Source organism: Ipomoea triloba, chromosome 12 (assembly GCF_003576645.1).
Source record: "Ipomoea triloba cultivar NCNSP0323 chromosome 12, ASM357664v1".
NCBI classification, from domain to species: domain Eukaryota; kingdom Viridiplantae; phylum Streptophyta; class Magnoliopsida; order Solanales; family Convolvulaceae; genus Ipomoea; species Ipomoea triloba.
The window spans coordinates 25,740,692-25,762,124 of NC_044927.1; the positions used below are offsets into that span (position 1 = coordinate 25,740,692).

At 39.4% G+C, this 21,433-nt stretch overlaps 3 protein-coding genes across 3 annotated transcripts; all 3 read right to left on the reverse strand.

The window, feature by feature from the left end:
* Positions 1-1,106: 1,106 nt before the first annotated feature.
* Positions 1,107-3,350, reverse strand: LOC116000391 (arogenate dehydrogenase 2, chloroplastic-like). The gene is made up of 7 exons (XM_031240470.1): positions 2,651-3,350; positions 2,410-2,578; positions 2,174-2,329; positions 2,020-2,102; positions 1,835-1,904; positions 1,569-1,643; positions 1,107-1,457 (listed from the first exon to the last, which is right to left on the reverse strand). Exons 1-7 carry the CDS (start codon positions 2,818-2,820, stop codon positions 1,386-1,388), a joined length of 795 nt encoding a protein of 264 aa, XP_031096330.1. The 5' UTR covers positions 2,821-3,350; the 3' UTR covers positions 1,107-1,385.
* Positions 3,351-3,361: 11 nt separating this feature from the next.
* Positions 3,362-8,227, reverse strand: LOC116000392 (cation/H(+) antiporter 15-like). Its single transcript, XM_031240471.1, has 3 exons — positions 7,783-8,227; positions 5,889-6,896; positions 3,362-5,577 (listed from the first exon to the last, which is right to left on the reverse strand). Exons 1-3 carry the CDS (start codon positions 8,023-8,025, stop codon positions 4,288-4,290), a joined length of 2,541 nt encoding a protein of 846 aa, XP_031096331.1. The 5' UTR covers positions 8,026-8,227; the 3' UTR covers positions 3,362-4,287.
* A 1,695-nt stretch (positions 8,228-9,922) lies between these two features.
* Positions 9,923-13,333, reverse strand: LOC115999635 (cation/H(+) antiporter 3-like). The gene is made up of 2 exons (XM_031239479.1): positions 12,806-13,333; positions 9,923-12,262 (listed from the first exon to the last, which is right to left on the reverse strand). The coding sequence occupies exons 1-2, from the start codon at positions 13,052-13,054 to the stop codon at positions 10,139-10,141; spliced, it is 2,373 nt and encodes a 790-aa protein (XP_031095339.1). The 5' UTR covers positions 13,055-13,333; the 3' UTR covers positions 9,923-10,138.
* Positions 13,334-21,433: the final 8,100 nt, after the last annotated feature.

Sequence of the window (21,433 nt, forward strand, 5' to 3'; positions counted from 1 at the left end):
AAAATTGGTTAGGTTAATCAATTCAGGGCAAACAACAATTATAAGGCATGTTTGATGTCACTAGAGAAAATTAAGAGGTGAAAAAGTATAAGGTATAGAAAGCATTTTCCTCACAAGTCAAGGCAGGTTCCAGGGACAACTTGTCATTTCCATTTCTCATTGATATCAATTATTTGTGACACTAATTTATAACTTGAGATTTACCTAAACCGGTCAGTAAGTGAGTAGATTAAAAGTAAACTATAAAATATTACGACTAAATAATTTACATGATATTTAATTTGATCCTAATAAATAATAATCATCATATGCAATTATCCAGATTTACGTGAGCAGGGACGTGATAATGTAGTGAATACTCGCCAAAACCTACGGTGATCGGACAATCGTCGACGGCGGAGAAGGACAAGACGGGGAAGGTGCGGAAGAAACATATGAGTAATCGGATTTGTGTATTTAGGTGAAGCGGATCAAGTTCCGACTGGTGACGACAAGGAACAGAAGCTTTATATATTTTGAAGAATTTCAGGAAGAGATGCTTATTTCTCTGGCCTGCAAAGTGTTTCCTGGTAATCTACAACAGCAGCTCCATCCGTACATATCTAGAAGGTTCACTTCTGATCCTACTTGTTTGTGTATCTATTGCATTCTTATCGGTGAAGTGCATATTAGCCCCTAAATTTTGGGATGTTCTCCTTAAGATTAATCATCTTATGATTAAGATATATGTGTTTTAAACTTTATTCACATATTAATCTGAAATCTGTTACAAAGTATCTTTTGATGAAAAGAGCTGAGTGTCACAATAAATTTTATATGGTTTTGCTTTTGAATGATTTGCTCTAATGTTTAGTTAAATGCACACTCCGTATTCTTCAAATCACGATGCAGTTGAATGCACATTGCAGATGATGCAAAAATTGATGAAATCAACAAGAATATATATATATAGTTATACATAGTCTTTCTTGAAGCCTTTGACATAATCTTATATGCAGATACTATTGAATGTTATCTTGCATACTTTTTTACATACAAAATAAAATTTATTAGATGTGATTGATTCAAATTTTGGCAAGTATGCATCAAGTCTAGAGTCTACATACTTGAGCAGAACAAAAAGCTGCACTGAAATGTCAATTTTGTGAGCATAATAAGCTGCACTATCAGCTAACCAGAGTATATGGATGTCATTCTCCTGATCAATGGCTTGTCAGAAGAGGGCTAAAAGAATCAAACTTTAATAAAGGAAATAGTAATATGGGGTCACATAGTGGCCTTTGCCCATATGGTGGCATTTCAATGACACTAAACTTGAAAAGGAAAACATAAAAAGAAAAGTCAATTTTCATGACTATACATTCTTTAACACAGTTAAGAAATGCTCATGTGCTGCTCTCCATCCTCTCTTGCAACTTCTGTTTAGTCTTCTCAAGGGCTTCTTCTAAACTCTGCACCTGGCATATGACTGTGCATTTCAGTGCTGTTCAACTTTTTTCTCAGTTTAAATTTGGATAATAAATGACATTTTGACATATTTACAGAAAAATTTGGAGACAGTTCTTTACCTGCTGCCTGGCAAACCTGTTATGAATGAATAGCCCGCTAAACAGATCAAAGCTGTCTTTTACAGTGCTCTCCTTCTGCAAGTAATTCAATTATATATATATAATGCATACTAGCTTCTCTTATCCACATGAGAAAAGGTTTTATAAAATATTGTACTTTTGTCTGTTTAATTCATCATATGCAAAATGCTGTTGGTCTTGGATTGGACACCGAGAGCATTGAATGCTTTAAAAACCATATTTATTGGAAGAGTTGTTGCACCTACCACCTCAACGAGCTTCTGAAATCCCTTTGTGTCCAGGGGTGTTGGCTCAACATCCATTTCTGATAGGATCCTGTGTTGAAGACAGAAATTCACTCATTATTTTAACACTAACAAATCCTTTAATTTGTTTAGCCCTCTATAACTTTTATTTTATTTTTTGAAAAGACTATAACTTTTAGTTTTACCTCCCAATTGTGTGAGTTAGAAATTGACTGCGAGCAGCCAATTTATCATGCTCCTCACAAGTCATTTCCAGCATCCTGCAACCCTGTACAGACCATTGCTGCATTGCTTAGAATACTTTACAATTGAGCTTTTCTTAGAAACCCCGGTGCCTACCTCACTAGAAAAGATATGTATGAAACTGGAGCATAGACCTTCATCTCTTATTCGAACTCTGTCATACATAAAACTTAGATCTTGCCAACCATGTTTCCCACTTTCTGGGCCGAACATAGGGTGAGTACAAAGCAAGTCCATGTTCTCAGGAAGTACCTTACACAAGACATAAAGCAAGCTTATGGCCATGAAACAGAACTCCCTCCATGTGATAAAAAATGGTTGAATTTGCATACCTGCAGAAGAAGGTCTCTGGGGTATTCTTTTACTGAGAGGACATCTACAAAGAGCGTAGGCCGTTTCACGGAATCGAATGGCATTGGCTTCACTACTTCTGATAGAGACAGGATTGATGTGCATATCAATACAACTTCATTCTCTGATTCAAGAAATGCACCCATATCCCTGTGTGAAAAAACAGAATTAGTCATGACATTCAACTTGAAAATGCTCTTCCTGTTTTTACTGTGCAGATACCTGTAAAATGGAATGCCAAGTTCTTTGCAAACTTCAGAATGATCTGATCTTGAGGTTGCTCTCAAGGAATGACCCTGTTTTATCATGGTTTTTGACAGGAACTGCCCGAAATTGCCGAACCCAATTATGCCAATTTTCAAAGGTCTGGCTGAGGAAGAACAAGTAGACATGATGTTGAGCGTGGGTGAAGCAGAGAAGAGACAGGTATGTTTGACAAGGTTTTAAGGTAACAACCGGCTATAGAATTTAAGGATTAAAGGCATAAAGCCTTAAAGAGTATCTTTCTATCTTCGCTTCTATTTGGCAGTAGTGTACAATACACGTTCCTTTCTTCCTCATTTCCGTTTAGGGCCGGCGTTTATGACCAAGGAAGGTTAGGTTGTTGGGCATTTACGAATCTGCTATTATTAATTTATACTAAAATAAAATGGTCGAACCCATATATATGTAATAACGTTTTTGAAAAAATTAGCGTCTGAATAGAATTTGATTTAAACTTAGTTTCATGACAAAATAGGTAAATAATTTGACATTTGGGTGTTGATTTTGGTTGACTTGGGTGATCCATTATTATTTTCTAAGTTATACGAAATTCTTATTATGTATTGTAATTACATCATGGCTTCGCTGGGTCTTACGTGTAGTATTTTTGACCAGATGCCGTAGGGAAGGACGATTAATTAACGTACACTTCTAGGTTTGCTCAAAAAAAAAAACAAAACAACGAACACTTCTAGGTTCTGTCATCCACTCATCTGTGGGGTAATGTTACCAGAGGTCCAAATGCCCATCAGCCCAATAGGCTATCTAGCATATCTTTAGATAATGGAGTTGTTATACCAAGAGCCAGGATAAGGTGGACTTTGGTCCTAAATTGTGTATTTTTAGTATTGAAATTGTAAATTTTTAGAATATAAATTTTGTTTTTAATCAAAACACATAACAGATGTGGAAGAGAATTTGTAAATAAAATACAGGTTATCAAATCCTAATATATTTATTAATATTGTGTGGCTGCGATATTTCAAAGGAACTTGCGAATACAAAACAAGGTAATTAATTACATATATGTTAACATTTTGTGTTCGTAGTATACAAATTGTGAATTTTTAAAAGGTAAATTGTGAACATTTAATACGTAAATTGTGTATTTAAAGTCAGAAAAATGTCAACTTTCAAGGTGCGAAAACTTAATGCCAATACTAATTGGGATGAAACTCAAATCTAAGACCTAGCTTTACATGAAAAGTAATAATGATGTCATCAAATTGACAAATTATAAAGTAGTTAACTTTGCACACAAATTTTTTAATTAAACAGATTTGATGGTTGGTGTGTGGGGGTGTGCCTCAATGAGAGAGTTTTGTGCCCTCCTATTGATTAAAAAAACATATACAAAAAGAGAATTATATATAAACAAATGGAAACCCAGCCTATAAAATACCAAATAAAGCAGTTGCAATTTCTCCTCTGTAACTAAGAAACAACTTGGAACTTCTTATATACAATTGAGGCATCTATATATGTACAAATGTACAGTTGATGATAACCAAATGAGGCTGCTAAAGGGGATTGTACAAATTAAAAGAACAAAATTTTGCTATGTATGTTACATAAATTACCTTAAACGAACACTCCTAAACCCTATCAGACCTATCTCTTGGAAATTCCCATCTGGAATTATCACTACCACATGAACCTGGTACTGAAAGATGCGACGAAGAATTATTATTACCTGGTACTGAATGCGTTGAAGAATTATTATCATACATAAAATCTTGGGCGTTAACCACCGGCTTGGTGGCTCTATTGATCAACTTCCCCCCAAATCTCTGCTGTTGCACCACCAGCACCGACGCCGTGCTGTGGAAATCCGGCGACGCCAAGAAGTCTCCGACGGCCCCGAGTTCGGGGCACTCGATCCAGGCCCCAATATCGTCTAGCAGCGGCGAATCCTGGTGAGTCCTCCCAACCATCAATAAATCAAAAGCATTTTCCATGTTTCTAAGAGCGCTCGCCAATCCTTCCCCGTCCTTCACCACCTGTTCCTGATATATGAAGTGGTGGTTACCGACGTTTGCGCCGCGGATGGCTTCTATGATGTCGTTGTCGAATCTCCTCTCCCGAGCGTTATCGCATCCGAAGAGGAGGAAACGGAGCACGGTGAGGCTCACGTTAGTGTGCCTCGCCATACGCGCACCGTAGCAGAGCGCCTCCGCGTCGTCAGGGCCGCCGATGTAGATCATGGCGACGTTATACACGACGTTGCTGTTGAGAATGGTGGAGGAACCGGTGAGGATTCCCTTGTCCACTAGAACCGCGACGGAGCAAGGAGCTTTCTCGATGACCTTGGAGTTCATATGCTGCTCGGCTCGGTTCACCGATCCGATCGAGCCGTCGATCGCCCAGTGCTTGTGGAACGGGAGGATGACGATGGTGGCGTTCTGGTCAACCGCGAGCCTGCAAATGTCGTCTTGCATGATCTCCGATTGCGACACCGCCGTGTACGGCTGAACCGAGACGTTCATCTCGTTGTTGTACTCGTACTGCCGCAGCGCGTTTATGATCTGCGCGGAGGAGGAGGTGTCGACGTTGAGGTTGTTGTTGGAATATTGGTGCGCTATGAGGATCGGAGCCGCCTGGCCGACGAGCTCCACGAGGATGAGCGCTATAACCGCCACCGGACTTTCCTCCGATGCATTCGAAGCTTCCAGAAGGTTCACGATCGACGGAACCGACTCTTGATCTTTGATCGCTACCAGAATCCTCAGCTCCATATCCCTTTTCAAATTCTGTATCGTCCTCCTCCTAAACGGCGTCCTTCTCCCCGCTGATTTCATCAACAACACTATCAATGGCGTCTGGATCAGCATGATTCCAATCACGCCCACTGTAACCGCCAGGGAGAATTCCTCGTCGTTCAGAATCTGAATTCAAGCACAAAACACGTCAAATTTTAATTTAATTAATTTTTTTTGGAAGAGCCAATTCTAATATGTGGTGATCAAATGAGTCCATCCTTAATAGATTTGAGCCTGAGATCAATTGTTTAGATTTAGCTATCTACCAATTGTGCAAATGAAGTGCACATTTGTGGTGTACAGTTGTACAATCAATCAAATTCAAGCTATTGATCTCAAGTATTGGCTCAGATCTATCTACACTATCATGGAAGGGTGGACTCACTAGAACACTGGCCTATATATGTGTGTGTGTTTATGTATATACTGGCCTGAACATCGCTCCAGAGGTTGAAGAGGATAAGCTCAGTGGGGCCTTTTGCGTTCAACATAAGTCCAATCACCACCGATTCCGTACGGCTTATGGCCAAGAATTTGCCAAGAACCAGCATTATCACAACCTTGATAACGGCAGCGTAAAGGACAATAATGCAAACAACCAACAGATGATGAGATTGGATGAAGAAAATGTTTGTTTTGAGTCCGCTGTTAGTGAGAAACGTGGGGAAAGAGAACGTCGCAATGGGATACTCGAGGCGCCGGACTATAGTAGATCCGAGAGGGGGGCCGGGAGGGATGACGATGCCGGCGGCCAATGCCCCGAAAGCGAAATGCTGGCCGATAACCTCAGTCACTAAGCTGCAAGTTAAGAAAAGTATGAAGAAAGCCATGATATAAGACTCCGAGACCGGTTTTTCTTGGGGGAGACGAACCAGAAGCTTTAGAATTAGGGGCCGGATGATGAAGGCTAAAATCGAGACGAAAGATAACGCCGATATGAGCCCTCCGATTGTATTGATCACAGGTTGCCCGATGCTATCCTTCAAAATCGGTTGCAATGAGTAGTTTACGATCGCTAAACTCATCCCGATTAGATCGGAAAACAGGGAAATGGAGATCGCGATTCGGCCGGGATCGGTGTTGATGATTTTGCGGTCTTTAAGGAAGGGGCAAACACTGGGAAACGCCGATGTGCATTGCGAGACTGCGAAGATCGGGAGCAAATTCTTCAGGCTTTCGTTCATAGTGAGGACGCGAGTTAGCAGAACCGCCATGGGAACGGTGAGCAAGCTGGAAAATACGACCATAAAGATGCCGGCTATGACGGCGGTCCGGCTAGGTCTGAACATCCGTCCGGTTTCCATCTCCACGCCGACGCCAAAGAGGAAGATGAGAAGGCCGAAGCCCGCGACTGTCTCGAATAACATGGCGCCTCTCTGGGGGAAAAACGTCTCTCTGAAGAAATCATTTTGGCCCAAGATCGATGGACCTAAAAGTACACCACTCTGCAGGTTTAATTTACACATACAGTCAACCGTTATATCACACTTCATCAGAAAATCAGTTTTTTCATCCCTACTAAATTTGAAATTTAGTGCATAACTATTCAATTGCTTTAGCATTTGATTCTTTGCTTAATTTTCTAGCAACTTAAGCGGGGGAAAAACACAAAACAACCTTTCTATACATTTTAATTTTTTTTTTGATATTTACTTTTCGCTATCTATTGATAAGGCTTATACGTACACGACAGGACATACCCAAGACAAATTGATTGAAAATAATCCTTTTGGAAGGCTTCCCGATCACCCAGTTGCATCATCATACTGGGAAGTTAGTACGCAAGACCGTGATATGGATACTCCGTCCCATATACCTACTATGCATGATTCCTATATGAGAAAAGTAGTCAATTCATGTCACATCACTCTTTTAACCTCCCTAAGGCATTTGGCACCACCGCACCACCTCCTAATCAATGAATCTGCCTCTTTCACATCTCAAAACATGGACATGTGTTCCTAGACCTGCCTATATATGGTGCATTTATTGCTCAAAGGGGGACTTTTCACTTTCCAACTACCTCAAGACCTATCTGACCCAACTGTTCTTGTTATCGGTTTCAATTCACCCAATTATCAAAAACACGCTTAGCCAATTGTTACAAGAGGGACCAATTCCCAATCGTATTTCAAAGAATTAATCATATCACCTATGACATGTCTATGGGTTTAAGTTGATTAACAAATTGAATGAGGAATTGAGCGTGAAAGAAATTGAATAGTCATGCACTAAAATTAAAAATCTTAATAGTCCTGGATTTAATTTTGAAGAGATACTCGATGATTAAAAGTGAAAAAGAAAAAAAAAAAAAACAATATATATGCTTACAAGAACTTGGGAAATGATGGAGGCTTGTCGGAGGGGCTTGAGAGCATACTTAATGACCAAATAAGCTAAGGAGACGATGCAAAGCTGAGCCATGAAAAGAGGGGTGGTGTACTGTAAAGAGTTTTGGTAGTCAATCCACATGCCCTCAGGGTCTCCCTTACTTAGGCTTTGGCAGATAATGGAAAAGTTGCCGCCGGGTTGTCTGACGACGCCGGACGAGGAGTATCTTGATGAGTTTTCCATTGATAGATGATGAATCCTAGGCCGGCCGGGCAAAAATCTTACCGGAGACAAAAGTGAAAGTGTGAGGCAGGCAGGGTTACGTTGACCTCATAATCCTTAAGTCAAGTGGTTATCCACAGATGGTCGACAAATTCGAAGACTCCATTGCCAGACAGTTTCAACATTGGTTTTAAACCAAGTCCCTGTTTTCCATTCTAAATTGTCTCCCCACCACAATAAGCTATGGTTCAAGAATGGGTGGTGTGTCCTAAAAATAAAGTTTGGAGTTAATATAATAATAAGGAAATTAATATCACATACTCTTTTATATCATTTTATATGTTTCTTTATTAAAATCTTGTGAGTGACTTTGTATGGTAGTTTATTGACTTTGAAGCAAAATGTGCCTGGGTTAAAAATTAATGAAAAAAGGAGATATAATTTTGTATTTTTGTCATGCAAATATATATTATATGTAGGCTTTAGGACATTAATGTAGGGTTCAGGGCAGAGTTATGTTTTGTTCCGTGGAGTCCATTGGCACTATTAATATTTTGTTTCTTATTATTTATGTTTATATGGTTTTTTTTTTTAATTTTAAAATTGATCCCGACCCATTAAATGTATAGAATTAGCTAGATACATATAGATATTTAGTTATTATTTATGTGTATCTATGTGGACTTACTAACTAGCTTAGGGAGAGGTTCTGGTGAAAAGATGCTCCAAGTGAAAGATGAGATTAGATCTGAGTCGTTGATCAGGATCGGCTACTAGCCACTCATAAGCAATTCTATTTCATTTGATCTTTATTCTGATTGTTGAAACATGCTTGGAAAATGATAGTGGTTGTGTTTTGGGACTGCACACACACACAAACAAAAAAAACAAAAAAAAGTGCTTCATCAATTAAAGAAAAAAAGGGTAAAAAATAGCGCACCTTAAGAAGGAAAATCACGCACCTAAAGATTTAGACCGACGCACTTAAGTTTCAACAACGACGTACCTTAAGCACATAGCACAAAAATCACACACCTTAAATTTGACATAAATGCAAAAAGACCAAATTTCCACCGTGTTTTTCAATTATTGTTAAGAGAAGAATGTTTAAGAAAAATACATGGTAAAGAATTGAGAGGAGAACAATTTTAGGAAAAAAAAAAAAAGATATTAGGGTTTTTTTAAAGAAGGGTAAATGATGTTATTTTTGTCAATTAATAAGGATAGAACATGAAAAATGTTAAAATCTTTATAATTTATTTTGAAACATTGTTTGGATGAACGTTTCAAAATAAGCTATTATTTTAAATCCACCTTCAAGATTTTACCAAACAACTTATAGTATCTGATTCATAATAGGAAAATAATTTAATAAAGCTACTTAAATCAAAATTTGTATCATATCACATTTTAGCCAAAGTGCCACAACATATATATACTTAGATGATTGATTTTCTCTTTCAAGCCCAGATTCCGTGCCGCCGTAGAGTAACTGAGAGTTCAAGTTCACGGGCTTGTACAAGATATCAAAGAACAGGCCGTCGTCACCTTGAACTTGTTAAAAAAGATACTATCATGTACTCGTAATTTTCTAAAAACCAAATCCAGGATTGTTTTGTTTCGCCCAGAGGGAGATAAATTAAGACATATAATTAATAATTAATTTGATAAAAATAAAATAGAAATGAAATTACCATGTTAATCTTGTTATTAACACCCAACAAACAGAATTCTTAACAGAAGACTAAAGTGGATAAAACCATTAAAGTCATGACTAAATAGAGTACAAAAAATCACTTAGGACTAAATTAAGTAAAACCACTATAGTCGAGGACTATATTGGGTATTAACTCGCTGTTTATTTAATAGACCTAGTGTCACCCTCGAGTAATTAAAGAGAGAGGGAGAAGCTCATCACTTTAACAGATAACAACCACTTCACAGATGTGTTATAAATGTTTTTTGCATCTCAGCTGATTGGTTATCATGCACACTTGATACAATAATGGTATAGATGTATGATTGGGTTGTAAACTTGTAACCAGACAATCAACTAGGAAACACAAGAATGAAACATCTGAGGGAATCTGAATTGATACAATGAGGAGCTGCTACAAATTGAAGCCTAACTTGCTCATTTGGTCTTGGTATTTTGTTGTTGCACCACCACAACTGAGACAGGTGAAATGATATCACCCACAGCAAACAGATCACCAAAAGGCCCCAGTTCAGGTATGTCATTCCACTCATTAAGTCCGATTAGCTGCGGCATGTCATTTCTATGGCGCCTCCCCACCAAGATGAGATCGAAAGCCTCTTCCATGTCACGTATGAGGAGAGCGCTCTCCGCCCCATCCTTCACCCTTTCTTCTCTGTAAACGATGTTGTCCTGCTGATGAGCCTGAAACCGGGTGTCCTTCAACAGCTCTGCGTCGAGGACTGCATCCCACTGGTTGTCGCATAGCTCAGGGTCCCATGGAACGAAGCGCACCACAGTCAAGTAAACCGAGGGTGATCTTGCCATGCGTCTAGCATAGGACAATGCCTCGCGGTCATCAGCTCCTCCCAGGAATACCATGCCTACGTGTTTCGTGGAGGATGGCTTTTGCCCCTGGCTCTTTACCTTCTGACGGTCTATCAGAATGCCTACGGAGCAAGGAGCCGTTTCCAACACGTTGTTGTTCATCAGCCTGATGCTCTTGTTGTCCTGGATGAGCTTGCCCTGTTGGTTCCATTTCCGGTGAAATGGAAGTATGATCATGGATGTCAGCTTGTCATACGCGAGGGAGCAAATGTCGTGGTGCATGAACTTCTGCAGTGATACCGAAGTGAAGAACTGCACGCAACTACACCCCATGTACTGCAGCTCAAACGAATGAAGCACGTCCACCATTTTCTGGGAACGCGAGTTGCTAGATGCATTCTTTTGCCCTAACTGGTGATCAATTAGCAGCGGGGTTGCCCTGCCAACAAGCTCAACCAAGAACAATGAGTAGATTGAAAGAGGACTCTCTCTGTAAGGACAAGAAAGATCTAACAACTTCCTCGTTGCCAATACATCATCAAGGCGATAAGCAACGGTTAGCATTCTCAACTCAGAGTTGCCAGAATTGTGTTGGATGTCTCTCTTCTGATACCCAGAATACGCCCTCGAATAGTCATACATATAAGCCACAACAAGATGCGAGGTTGTAGCAATGACCAACACAGATAACACCAGCGTCGAGAAGGTCTCCCTATCCAACGTTTGATTCACATGGGTGTTCAAGTAAAGTGCTACCTGCACAATGCCCTGAGTGCCCAAGATGAAAGCAAGAGAAGCAGCGTCTTTGATAGTAACTCCACAGGCTAAAGCCGGGGTGAAAATTGAAAAGTATTTGAAAGCATAGCATGAGAGGGCAGTAATCCACACATACCCAATAAACTCCAGATCATAAAATAGATTTAGGTTCACTCTCATACCAGTGTAAGTCACCATAAGCGGCGCCAGCAGCCCTGACACCATCGTATCCAGCTTGTCCACCAGTGTAGATCCCAAAGGCGGCCCATCTGGCACAGTCAAACCGAGTATAAAAGGACCATACTGGAAACTCATCCCTGCATTGTCACTCAACACGGCTGCCAAAAAAACCAGATAAGCGAAAAGAATGATGTAGGCGGTATCTACTGGCTTCCCCTCGGGCGTTCGCTTGATTATCATTGCTGAAAGGGGCCGGGATGTGAATGCTATAAGTGATATACACAACACACTCATAATACAAGCATGTATTGTCAACACATCCATGGCAGCCATAGCTCCCAACTTCAAGTTGGCGTAGACAGACAAGTAGACATTACTGACCAAGTCAGCAATCAATGCAGTTGCCATAGAAAGACGACCAAGTTCAGAGTTCATAATTTTCAAATCAACAAGGAGAACTGCAATCACGGGAAATGAATACTGACTGGACACTCTCAAGATAGTCGCAATAGCTGATCGTCTATATCTGTGAATCTGTGGATACTGTGATAACATGACGTCACTGAAGACTGTAAACGCAAAATTTGGGATGGCAACAGCAAGGGCTCCTATTGTCCACGCCTTCACACCAGATCTGGACATCAATCCTGGGTCCATCTTCACTCCACTCAGGAACATAAAGAACATGTACCCAAATTTTGACAATAAAACTATGTAAGCCTCCGACGGTTCTCTCAACATAAAATATCCTAAATATTCAAATCTTCCCAACACACTTGGCCCCAAGATGATACCAGCCTGCAGATTCACAAGCAATTAACTTTGAAACCAAATGGCTAAATCTCCAATGAAAATTTTCATATGTATTACACTTCCCCTTATAAGTATTACAGTTTTCCTTAACTTCTCAATTCCTAATATCATCAAAATATCACATGTTTCATTATAAGTATTACAGTTTCTTTCATAAATCTGTTCATCCCCTAAATATTACATTTTTCTTTATGAATAATAAAATTTTTATTCATGATTAGTATTAAATTTGTAAGCATAATTATTACAGGGTATATTTCTATCTTGATCCGACTGATACAAATCCACAAACCAAATGGAATAGGGGCATTAAACCAAAGAAAATGAACAAAGTTCAAAATTAAATCGCATAAACAAGGATACATATTTCTGATTAGCCCACATAGATCCAACCAATCGTTATTGGAGATGTACAGAAAAACACAGTATTATGTAGATTTGACGTTAGGGAAACAGATCAATATCAACTGCAAATGAATCGAGGGGAAAATTGCACAAAAGGAGAGGGGATTGAAGGCGAAAGAGTACCAAAAGTTCACAGACAAGGCGAGGCAATCGGAAGCGCTTGAGTAACAAATACAGCCCTTGGGTGAGGAAGAATATGACAGCTATCTGAAAAAGCATACGAGGGAGGGAATAAGTGAGGAATTTATAGTCCTCTGGACCAGTCTCGGCCCATAATCCTGGAGAATGGAGGAGAATCCGTCCCAGGCAGTAATCCTCGGAGGCGCCAGGGTTTTGCAGCACAGGGGGAGGCGGAACGCCGTATATTGACATGATTGAGGGATGATCTTCCCTTCTCTGCTCCCGAGAATGGCAGAGAAGAAGAAGACGCTATGGTGGCGCATATAGGGATAGAAAAACAAGGAAAATAGCAAGGGATTAGAGATTGTAGAAGTTGCGAATACAAAAATGGAAGGATTTGTACCGAAATCCTCCCAGTTGCCGAGTTTCCGGTTTGAAGAATTTATGAAATGGACGGACCAGTTGCCTGCCATCGCCGGAAAAAGTTCCCAGCCAGTCAATTTTGGAGCTCCGGGAAATCGTTAATGTCGTTTGTTATAGTCGTTGGTATTGGGCCAACAATAAATGGCCCATGTTGGTTTTTGGGTCGGTCTGGGCCTATGGATACTACTATTTCCTCCTCCGCACCGATTGTTATACCATGGACCAAAGTTCATATTACATTATGAACCCTGATACAAAAATTATGTACCTTTGGTTATCACGTTCTGTATTTATAGTTAATACTTTTTGTACATATAAACAAATAACTTGATAATTGCTAAATGCTAATAGCTATAGATACAGAAACTGGGCAGATGCAGGTACAGAATGTGTCATTTACATATACAGAATTTGAAGTTTTTTTTTAGACAATGGTCTACAATGCAAAGTAGACTTTTGTCCATGGTATAATTTGCCAGCGCACATACTCTCTCTGCCTTTTTTTTTAGATGCATTATTTATTATCGTAAGACTAATTCAAATCCAACTTGAGAGTTTGATCATCATAACTTGTTAATATGTTGTACACATATAAGAATTTAACTTTGGATCTTGCTATTGAATTAGCGTATTCTTACTTTGATTGTTCCAAATCACTGAGTTACTTCAATCATTGAGTTAATTAACTTGAAGTGCACATCAAATTTTATCTTTGATTTAGGAGAAAGTATACAACCGTTATTCAAATATGTGTTCGGAGTGAAACCCACCACGTGACCCTAACCATTAAAAGATTACAAAAAGGTAAACTAGTCTAGATTGTTTATAACTGATCAATTCAAACTAAAAATGTTAATAAACAACTTTCACAAAAATATCATCCTTCATCTCACATATACTTATCAAGATATATTACATAATTTGTACTCCATATATAATATTATTTTTATGGAGAAAATGATACGTTTTGACAAGCATATCAATCATATACGAAAGTATTAATTAAAATATTATTTTATGGGAATTATAACAAATAATTCTATCACATTTTAACTTTTCAATTTTTATAATTTTATCAGATTTAGTCATGTCATTTGTCTCCTAATGTTAACCCTATTGATAAATTTGTAAATTTTAGATGGCATACACTAAATTTAATATAAAACGATCATAAACTCTATTCAAACATGTAAAATTTTAATTTTTATATTGTGTTACGGAGTATTTGGTATTGTTAACTTTTGGCTAGAGAGTTTCTCCATGTTATTACTGTCAATCCAAATTTTGACTCCTAAATCCTAATTACCACTTGTGAATGAGGTTGAATTGGCAATTGCATGTTCTCAAATATAAAATGACATTCCCAATTTACAAATTTTGTTTATGAAATTAACAATAGGCCGGATAACAGATTATTTGTAGACAGAAAATATGGAAAAATTATTTGTCTATAATTAAATTTAAAAAAAAAAAAGTCGTTATAATTGAAGATTAAACTTGGTATGTATTAACCTCTCCAATGTGATTTGCAGCTATAATTGATATATCTTGACAAACTCAACTCCCATGATCTATTTGAAGTGATTTTTTGGCTAAGTAGTGGAACGAAAGTTAACATATGGCGCTCCCTATGGAGATTCTTTAATTTCTCAGCCATATGATATTGGAAATTCACCTTCAATTGATCGGAAAAACCTATGATGATCCATCGAGTGTCACAAGGTCTGTAGTTTAGTAGAAAAATCAAACCCGGAATGTTCCACTTTGGATATAGAATGATTATGCCCAATCATCGGTCTCAATAATGAGAAGGCTTCAGTCAACCCTAAAGTAGTTGATGACACAATAGTACAGGATTGATTGCTTCGCTCCCGAACTATTGAGTTACGCAATCGAAGTCAAAGCCTAGAAAACCACCCGCCATCGAGCTAAGGCTCATCACATCCATCGACCCAAGGACATTAGTGGAAGTTTCATTCTCAACATGCATCTAAACATTTTATCCTATAAAGTTCCTCATCGGTTGGACCTAAATTTGTCCATTTCTCAGATAATGAATATGAGTTTCCTTGTAAAAACAAAAAACGTTATTAACCCAATCATACCATATTAAACAATTAATTAAATGATGGAGATGAAATAAGCTGCATGCTTACGAGACCTTTGGGAACAGGCTTGGCGGAGAAGCCTGTGAGGGCGGCGCCCTTATTTGGTTGCCGCCGGCCGGATTGTCTAACGACGCCAAACGCAGAGTATTGTTTTCCATTGATGAATCCTAATCCTGCCGTCCGGCCGGCGGGAAAGAATTGGAGGCGAAAGAGAAAGAGTGTCGTCGGAGGTAGAGGCCGGCAGGTTGACCTCATAATCTTTTAAGTCAATTGATTTTCCATGGATGGTCAACAAATTCAAATATGCCATCGCCAGACAGTTTTTGGTTGTAGATTATCTCCCAAAAACAAGAACCCCAAGCTTCAATAATCATGGGTGTCGTACAATTTTGTGTGCTTTCACTTTATCCAAAAATAATAATTTGTACTTAATATCTAATTTAGTCTTAAACTATTAATTTTAGTTACATTTAATTCTAGAAACACGAAGTATTGACATTTATCAATTTTTTATCATTAATTTTCAGTTGGATCATAATTGGTCTATTAATTATTGATATTACCACTTTTCATTCTCGACTTTTAATTTGACAATAAATGGTCACTTGACTATTATTTTTTTAAATTTGGTCCTCTAATTAAATATTTATTTTGTAAACACTTAAATATAATAATGTAAAAATTGACTTTTGGTTGAGATGGCAAATTCGATTCATAAACTTGATACATTGTGTTCATCATTAGTGAGAATGTGAAGACCAATTTTTATCTTATTACGCTTGAATTTAATGTTTACTAAATTGATATCTAAGTGGAGGACCAAATTTAATTTGGAACAAAATCAATATTCAATAGACTATTTATATTTGGTCAAATTGAAAATTAATGATAAAAGAAATGGTAAAGGTCAGTAAGAGCATGTACATCAATGATTCTTCCACGGCTTTTTAGAGTATTAAAGCCAACATGAAAGAAAGAGAAGGTAAGAGAGATAAGAAAGGGTTTCATCTGCAAAATAGAGTTTTTGGAACAGTAAAAGTGCATTGAAAAATGTGAACTGATATTGATGCTCTATTCTTTTTCTTTTTTATCTCGTTGGTTCGAAAAAGGGTTTAATCTGTCTTACTAACTCAATGTCAGTCTTCCTTTTTTTTTTTTCTTTTATTTCTTGCCCAACTCTCTCTCTCTTATATGACACATTACAAACTGTGCAAAATATAAACTGATATTGATATTCTAATCAATGAATCATTTATGATCCAATTGAAAATCGGAGAAATATTGATAAATGTTAATCCTACATAGTATCAAAGGATCTTTCTAGAATTAACTCTTCTACTCAATTGGATCATTAAATTACTGTATATGTGATCTAATACTTGTCTTAATTTGGTAAAAAAAATTCCAGTTAAGAATTCAATAAAGCATAAACCTTCGTTTAAGATTGCATCCATCAAAACCATGCACTATAATTGAGAACTAAATTAAATATTAACTCTCTTTTTTTTTTTTTCTTGAAACATGAATATCCTTTTTCCCAAACTCATCTCTCCACTTTTTGTTTCTCTTTCCTCACAACTTCACTTTTCTCAATTTATTGTTCCCTTGGTAATTGGTATAATAATAATAATAATAATTTCACTTACTTAATCTGTATCATTTATGGTCTTATTTGATAAATGACTTTTTGACATACTTTTTAATAATTTAATTTGGTCAAAATTAAAATATATAAATAAATTACACAAATTTTTACGTAAAAACCATAATGTAAAAATTATGTGTCATTCTTATTAGGACTCTACATAATAGAGTCATACTATAAGTCTCAGTCCTAGTTTACTTATGATTCTCAGTCCTAGTTTACTTATGATTCTCTTGTATATATACTCTTGTATTCCTACAGTTATATTTGGTGAACTCTAATACAAACATAATTGTTCTCATCTGGTATCAGTCGCTAGGGTTTCGTTCTTGTTCCCATGGCTACGAATGACGGCTCTGCCTCTGAGCGGACCGTTTCAGATGTTGCTGTGAGTTCTGCGGCGCCGGCTCCCGTGTCGTCGCTCTCTTCTGCTCATCACTACATTAGCATCAAACTCAACCACCGCAATTTTTTGTTTTGGCGTACTTAGGTTCTCCCGTTTCTACGTGGCCATGATCTCATTGATCTTGTTGATGGATCGTGTCCTTGCCCGGAGGAGTTCCTCCCTGCCGTGTCTGCTGCTACCTCGTCCGCTGCTGCTGCCCGCGTTCGGAATCCGGCGTTTGTTGCGTGGTCTCGCCGTGATCAAGGGTTGCTGTCTCTCCTGGTTTCTTCGCTGTCCGAGGAGGTGCTCTCCATCGCCGTCGGCTGTAGGACATCGAAGGAGTTGTGGGATGCCATTGAGCAGTCCCTCGCTTCCGCCTCTCAATCCCGCCAACTTCACTTGCTTAGCCAACTCCATGGTCTTCGGCAAGGAGATTCGTCGACGGCGGAGTATCTCGGGCGAGCTCGGCTTATTGTTGAAGATTTAGCTCTCGCCGGCCGGAAGGTAACGCTGGAAGAACAGAACCTGTACGTGTTCCGCGGCCTTCGACCGGAGTTCAAGGGTGTCACCTCTTCGCTGGCGGTTCGAGGACATCCGGTGACGCTCCTTGAGCTTGCTGACTTGCTGGTCACTCGGCTTTGTCTTGTTACAAGTTGCCTTATGTGGTTTCTCCGCAAGCGAATTTTATTCATCAGGGTGATTCGGCGAATAACGTGACTGCTCATACCTGGTTGCCTGACACTGGTGCAACACATCATGCCACACCTGATATAGCTGCCCTCTCTACTTCTGAAGAATATGGTGGTAACGACACTTTACGTGTTGGTGACGGTACGCCTTTACTTATTAGTAACGTGGGTCATGCTTCTATTTCTACGCCTTCTAGGTCTCTTAAGTTGTCTCATATTTTACATGTTCCCCGTCTTTCTGCCTCTTTATTATCCGTTCAGCGCTTTGCGTCGGATAATCAGGTGTTTTTTGAGTTTCACCCTTCCTTCTTTATTGTGAAGGATATTCGGACCAAGGAAATTCTTTTGCGGGGCAATAGTTCCGGTGGGCTCTATGCCTTGCCGGTTCCTTCTGGTTCACCTTCCGCGTTTATTTCTGCTCGTGCTTCGGCGTCTACGTGGCATGATCGTTTGGGTCATCCGCATCAGCGTGTTTTACATCGAGTCTTGGAGTCTTGTTCTGTTAGTGAGTCGAATAAAACTTCTCATACTGTGTGTTCTGCGTGTCAAATGGGTAAATCTGCACGTTTCCCATTGCCACGTGTTGTCTCTGTTAGTTCGAATGTGCTAGATTTAGTTTATACGGACATTTGGGGCCCTGCTCCTGTACTCTCTTCTGAGGGTTATCGTTATTTTGTTTTATTTGTGGATGACTTTTCTCGTTATACTTGGTATTTTCCTATGAAATTAAAGTCAGATATATATTCTGTTTTTGAGCGTTTTCGATGTTTAGTTGAACATGCCTTCAATCGTAAAATCAAAGCTGTTCAATCTGATTTAGGGGCTGAGTATAAAAAGTTACATTCTGTTTTTGTTCAGCTTGGTATTAGTCACAGGCAATCTTGTGCGTACACACACGAACAGAATGGTCGTGTGGAACGGAAGCACAGGCATGTGGTTGAAACCGGGCTAGCACTTATGGCTCGTGCCTCTGTGCCGTCTCGGTTCTGGCATTTTGCTTTTGAGGCTGCTATTTTCCTTATTAACAAAATGCCCTCGCATACTCTCCATAACTCTAGTCCTCATGTCTTGGTGCACAGATCTCAGCCATCATATTCCTTTCTTCGTGTCTTTGGCTGTCTGTGCTATCCGCACTTACGGCCATATAATCGTCATAAACTGTCTTACAGGTCTTCTCCATGTGTCTTTCTGGGCTATCCTGATTCGTTTCGGGGTTATAGGTGCATGGACCTGCGTACTAATAAAGTTTTTGTGTGCCGTCATGTGCGGTTTGATGAAGCTGTGTTTCCTTTTGGTGCTAAGTCTGTTTTGCAGGCTCCATCAGAATCTATTGCACGACCTTGGGCTGAATCTGTTTTTCATCCTGTGGCTGATCCATCTGTGGTAGCTCCCTCGCCTCCTGCTGATGTGGCTCAGAAGAGGCCTCGTGGTCGGCCACGTGGTCGTACTGTGCGTCCCACGGAGAGGTCTCACTCCATGGCCACTAGGAGTCGGTCTGTGGCTCCGGTTGCGGGTTTGACTGTGCAAGTTTCCTCTGTTGATCCTACTTGTTATACTCAGGCAGTCAAACACTCTGAATGGAGGGAGGCAATGGATCAGGAGTTCAATGCCTTGTTGCAGAATCAGACATGGTGCTTGGTTCCTCCCACTGCGTCTATGAATATTATTGGCTGCAAGTGGGTGTTTCGCACGAAAAGGAAGGCTGATGGCTGCAAGTTGAGCGCTACAAGGCCAGGCTCGTGGCTAAAGGGTTTAATCAGGTCCCGGGTCAAGATTTCTTTGACACTTTCAGCCCGGTGGTTAAACCTACTACAGTCAGGTTGTTGCTCTCTCTTGCTCTTTCTTCTGGTTGGCTAGTCAGGCAATTGGATGTGCATAATGCATTCCTTAATGGTAATCTTACAGAAACTGTTTACATGCGTCAGCCTCCGGGGTATGTTGATTCTCAGCACCCTGATCATGTTTGCTTGTTGAAACGCTCCCTGTATGGTTTGAAGCAGGCTCCCCGGGCTTGGTTCACTCGTTTGCACACTTTTCTGTTATCTGCTGGTTTTAATGCCTCTAAAACTGATGTTTCGTTATTTTATTATTCTCGTGGATCGGCTACTGTTTACCTGCTTGTTTATGTGGATGATATTCTTGTTATGAGCAATGCGCATGGTGCATTGGAGGCTTTGCTCTCCAAGCTCTCTAGTACTTTCAAGATTAGAGATCTTGGTGAGCCTGGGTTTTTCCTTGGGATTGAAACAGTCAAGTGTGCAGATGGAGTGTTGTTTTCTCAGCGCAGGTATATGACTGACATACTTAAACGAGCTGGTATGACAGACTGCAAACCTGTGTCTACACCTACTACGACTTCAAAGACAATATCTACCTGTACAGATCCATATGATGATCCCACGCAATACCGGAGCATTGCAGGTGCACTACAGTACCTAACTATCACGAGACCAGATTTATCCTTTGCAGTTAATCTGCTTTGTCAGCACATGCATGCTCCAACCACTGCACACTGGGAACAACTGAAACGTGTGTTAAGGTATGTTAAAGGTACTATGTCTTTAGGTTTGCGATTGAGAAAGTCAAGTTCAGGTGAGCTTCATGCATTCTCGGATTCTGACTGGGCTGGTTGTCCTACGGATAGAAAGTCTACTAGTGGGCATGCTGTGTTTCTTGGAACCAATCTAGTGTCCTGGGTATGCAAGAAACAAAGGACTGTTGCTCGATCTTCTACTGAAGCAGAGTACAAGGCTCTTGCAGATGTATGTGCTGAAGTTCTGTGGATCCTCTCTTTGCTGCGAGAAATAGGAATTTCACCTCTTCCAGTGCCCAAACTTTGGTGTGACAATCTTGGAGCTACTTATATGTGTGCTAATCCTATTTTTCATGCTCGCACAAAGCATGTCGAAATTGATTATCACTTTGTGAGAGACAGAGTAGCTGCAGGAGACATTCAGGTGCACTTTATTTCTACTAAGGATCAGCTAGCTGATATTTTCACCAAGTCACTCGCAGGTCCCCGGTTCTGCTTCTTACGTGACAAGCTACAGGTTACTTCCATACCATCCGCTTGAGGGGGAGTATTAGGACTCTACATAATAGAGTCATACTATAAGTCTCAGTCCTAGTTTACTTATGATTCTCAGTCCTAGTTTACTTATGATTCTCTTGTATATATACTCTTGTATTCCTACAGTTATATTTGGTGAACTCTAATACAAACATAATTGTTCTCATCATTCTAAATGGTGCAAAGTCAATTTCACTATATTTCAAGAAATTTTGATACATGTACAACTTGTATATCTTTATGAAGATGAAGATGATGCAGAATATTTATCTATATGTTGATGACTTGATGTCCTTTCATTGGCTTTGACT

Coding starts and splice junctions, on each gene's coding strand:
- LOC116000391 (XM_031240470.1), bottom strand. CDS start 2,820: ATGTCTACTTGTTCTTCCTCAGCCAGACCTTTGAAAATTGGCATAATT. Junction 2,330..2,409: donor CCAGAGACCTTCTTCTGCAG/GTATGCAAATTC, acceptor GTCTTGTGTAAG/GTACTTCCTGAGAACATGGA. Junction 2,103..2,173: donor TACATATCTTTTCTAGTGAG/GTAGGCACCGGG, acceptor TGGTCTGTACAG/GGTTGCAGGATGCTGGAAAT.
- LOC116000392 (XM_031240471.1), bottom strand. CDS start 8,025: ATGGAAAACTCATCAAGATACTCCTCGTCCGGCGTCGTCAGACAACCC. Junction 6,897..7,782: donor CCATCATTTCCCAAGTTCTT/GTAAGCATATAT, acceptor TTAAACCTGCAG/AGTGGTGTACTTTTAGGTCC. Junction 5,578..5,888: donor TCTTCAACCTCTGGAGCGAT/GTTCAGGCCAGT, acceptor GCTTGAATTCAG/ATTCTGAACGACGAGGAATT.
- LOC115999635 (XM_031239479.1), bottom strand. CDS start 13,054: ATGTCAATATACGGCGTTCCGCCTCCCCCTGTGCTGCAAAACCCTGGC. Junction 12,263..12,805: donor GCCTTGTCTGTGAACTTTTG/GTACTCTTTCGC, acceptor GTGAATCTGCAG/GCTGGTATCATCTTGGGGCC.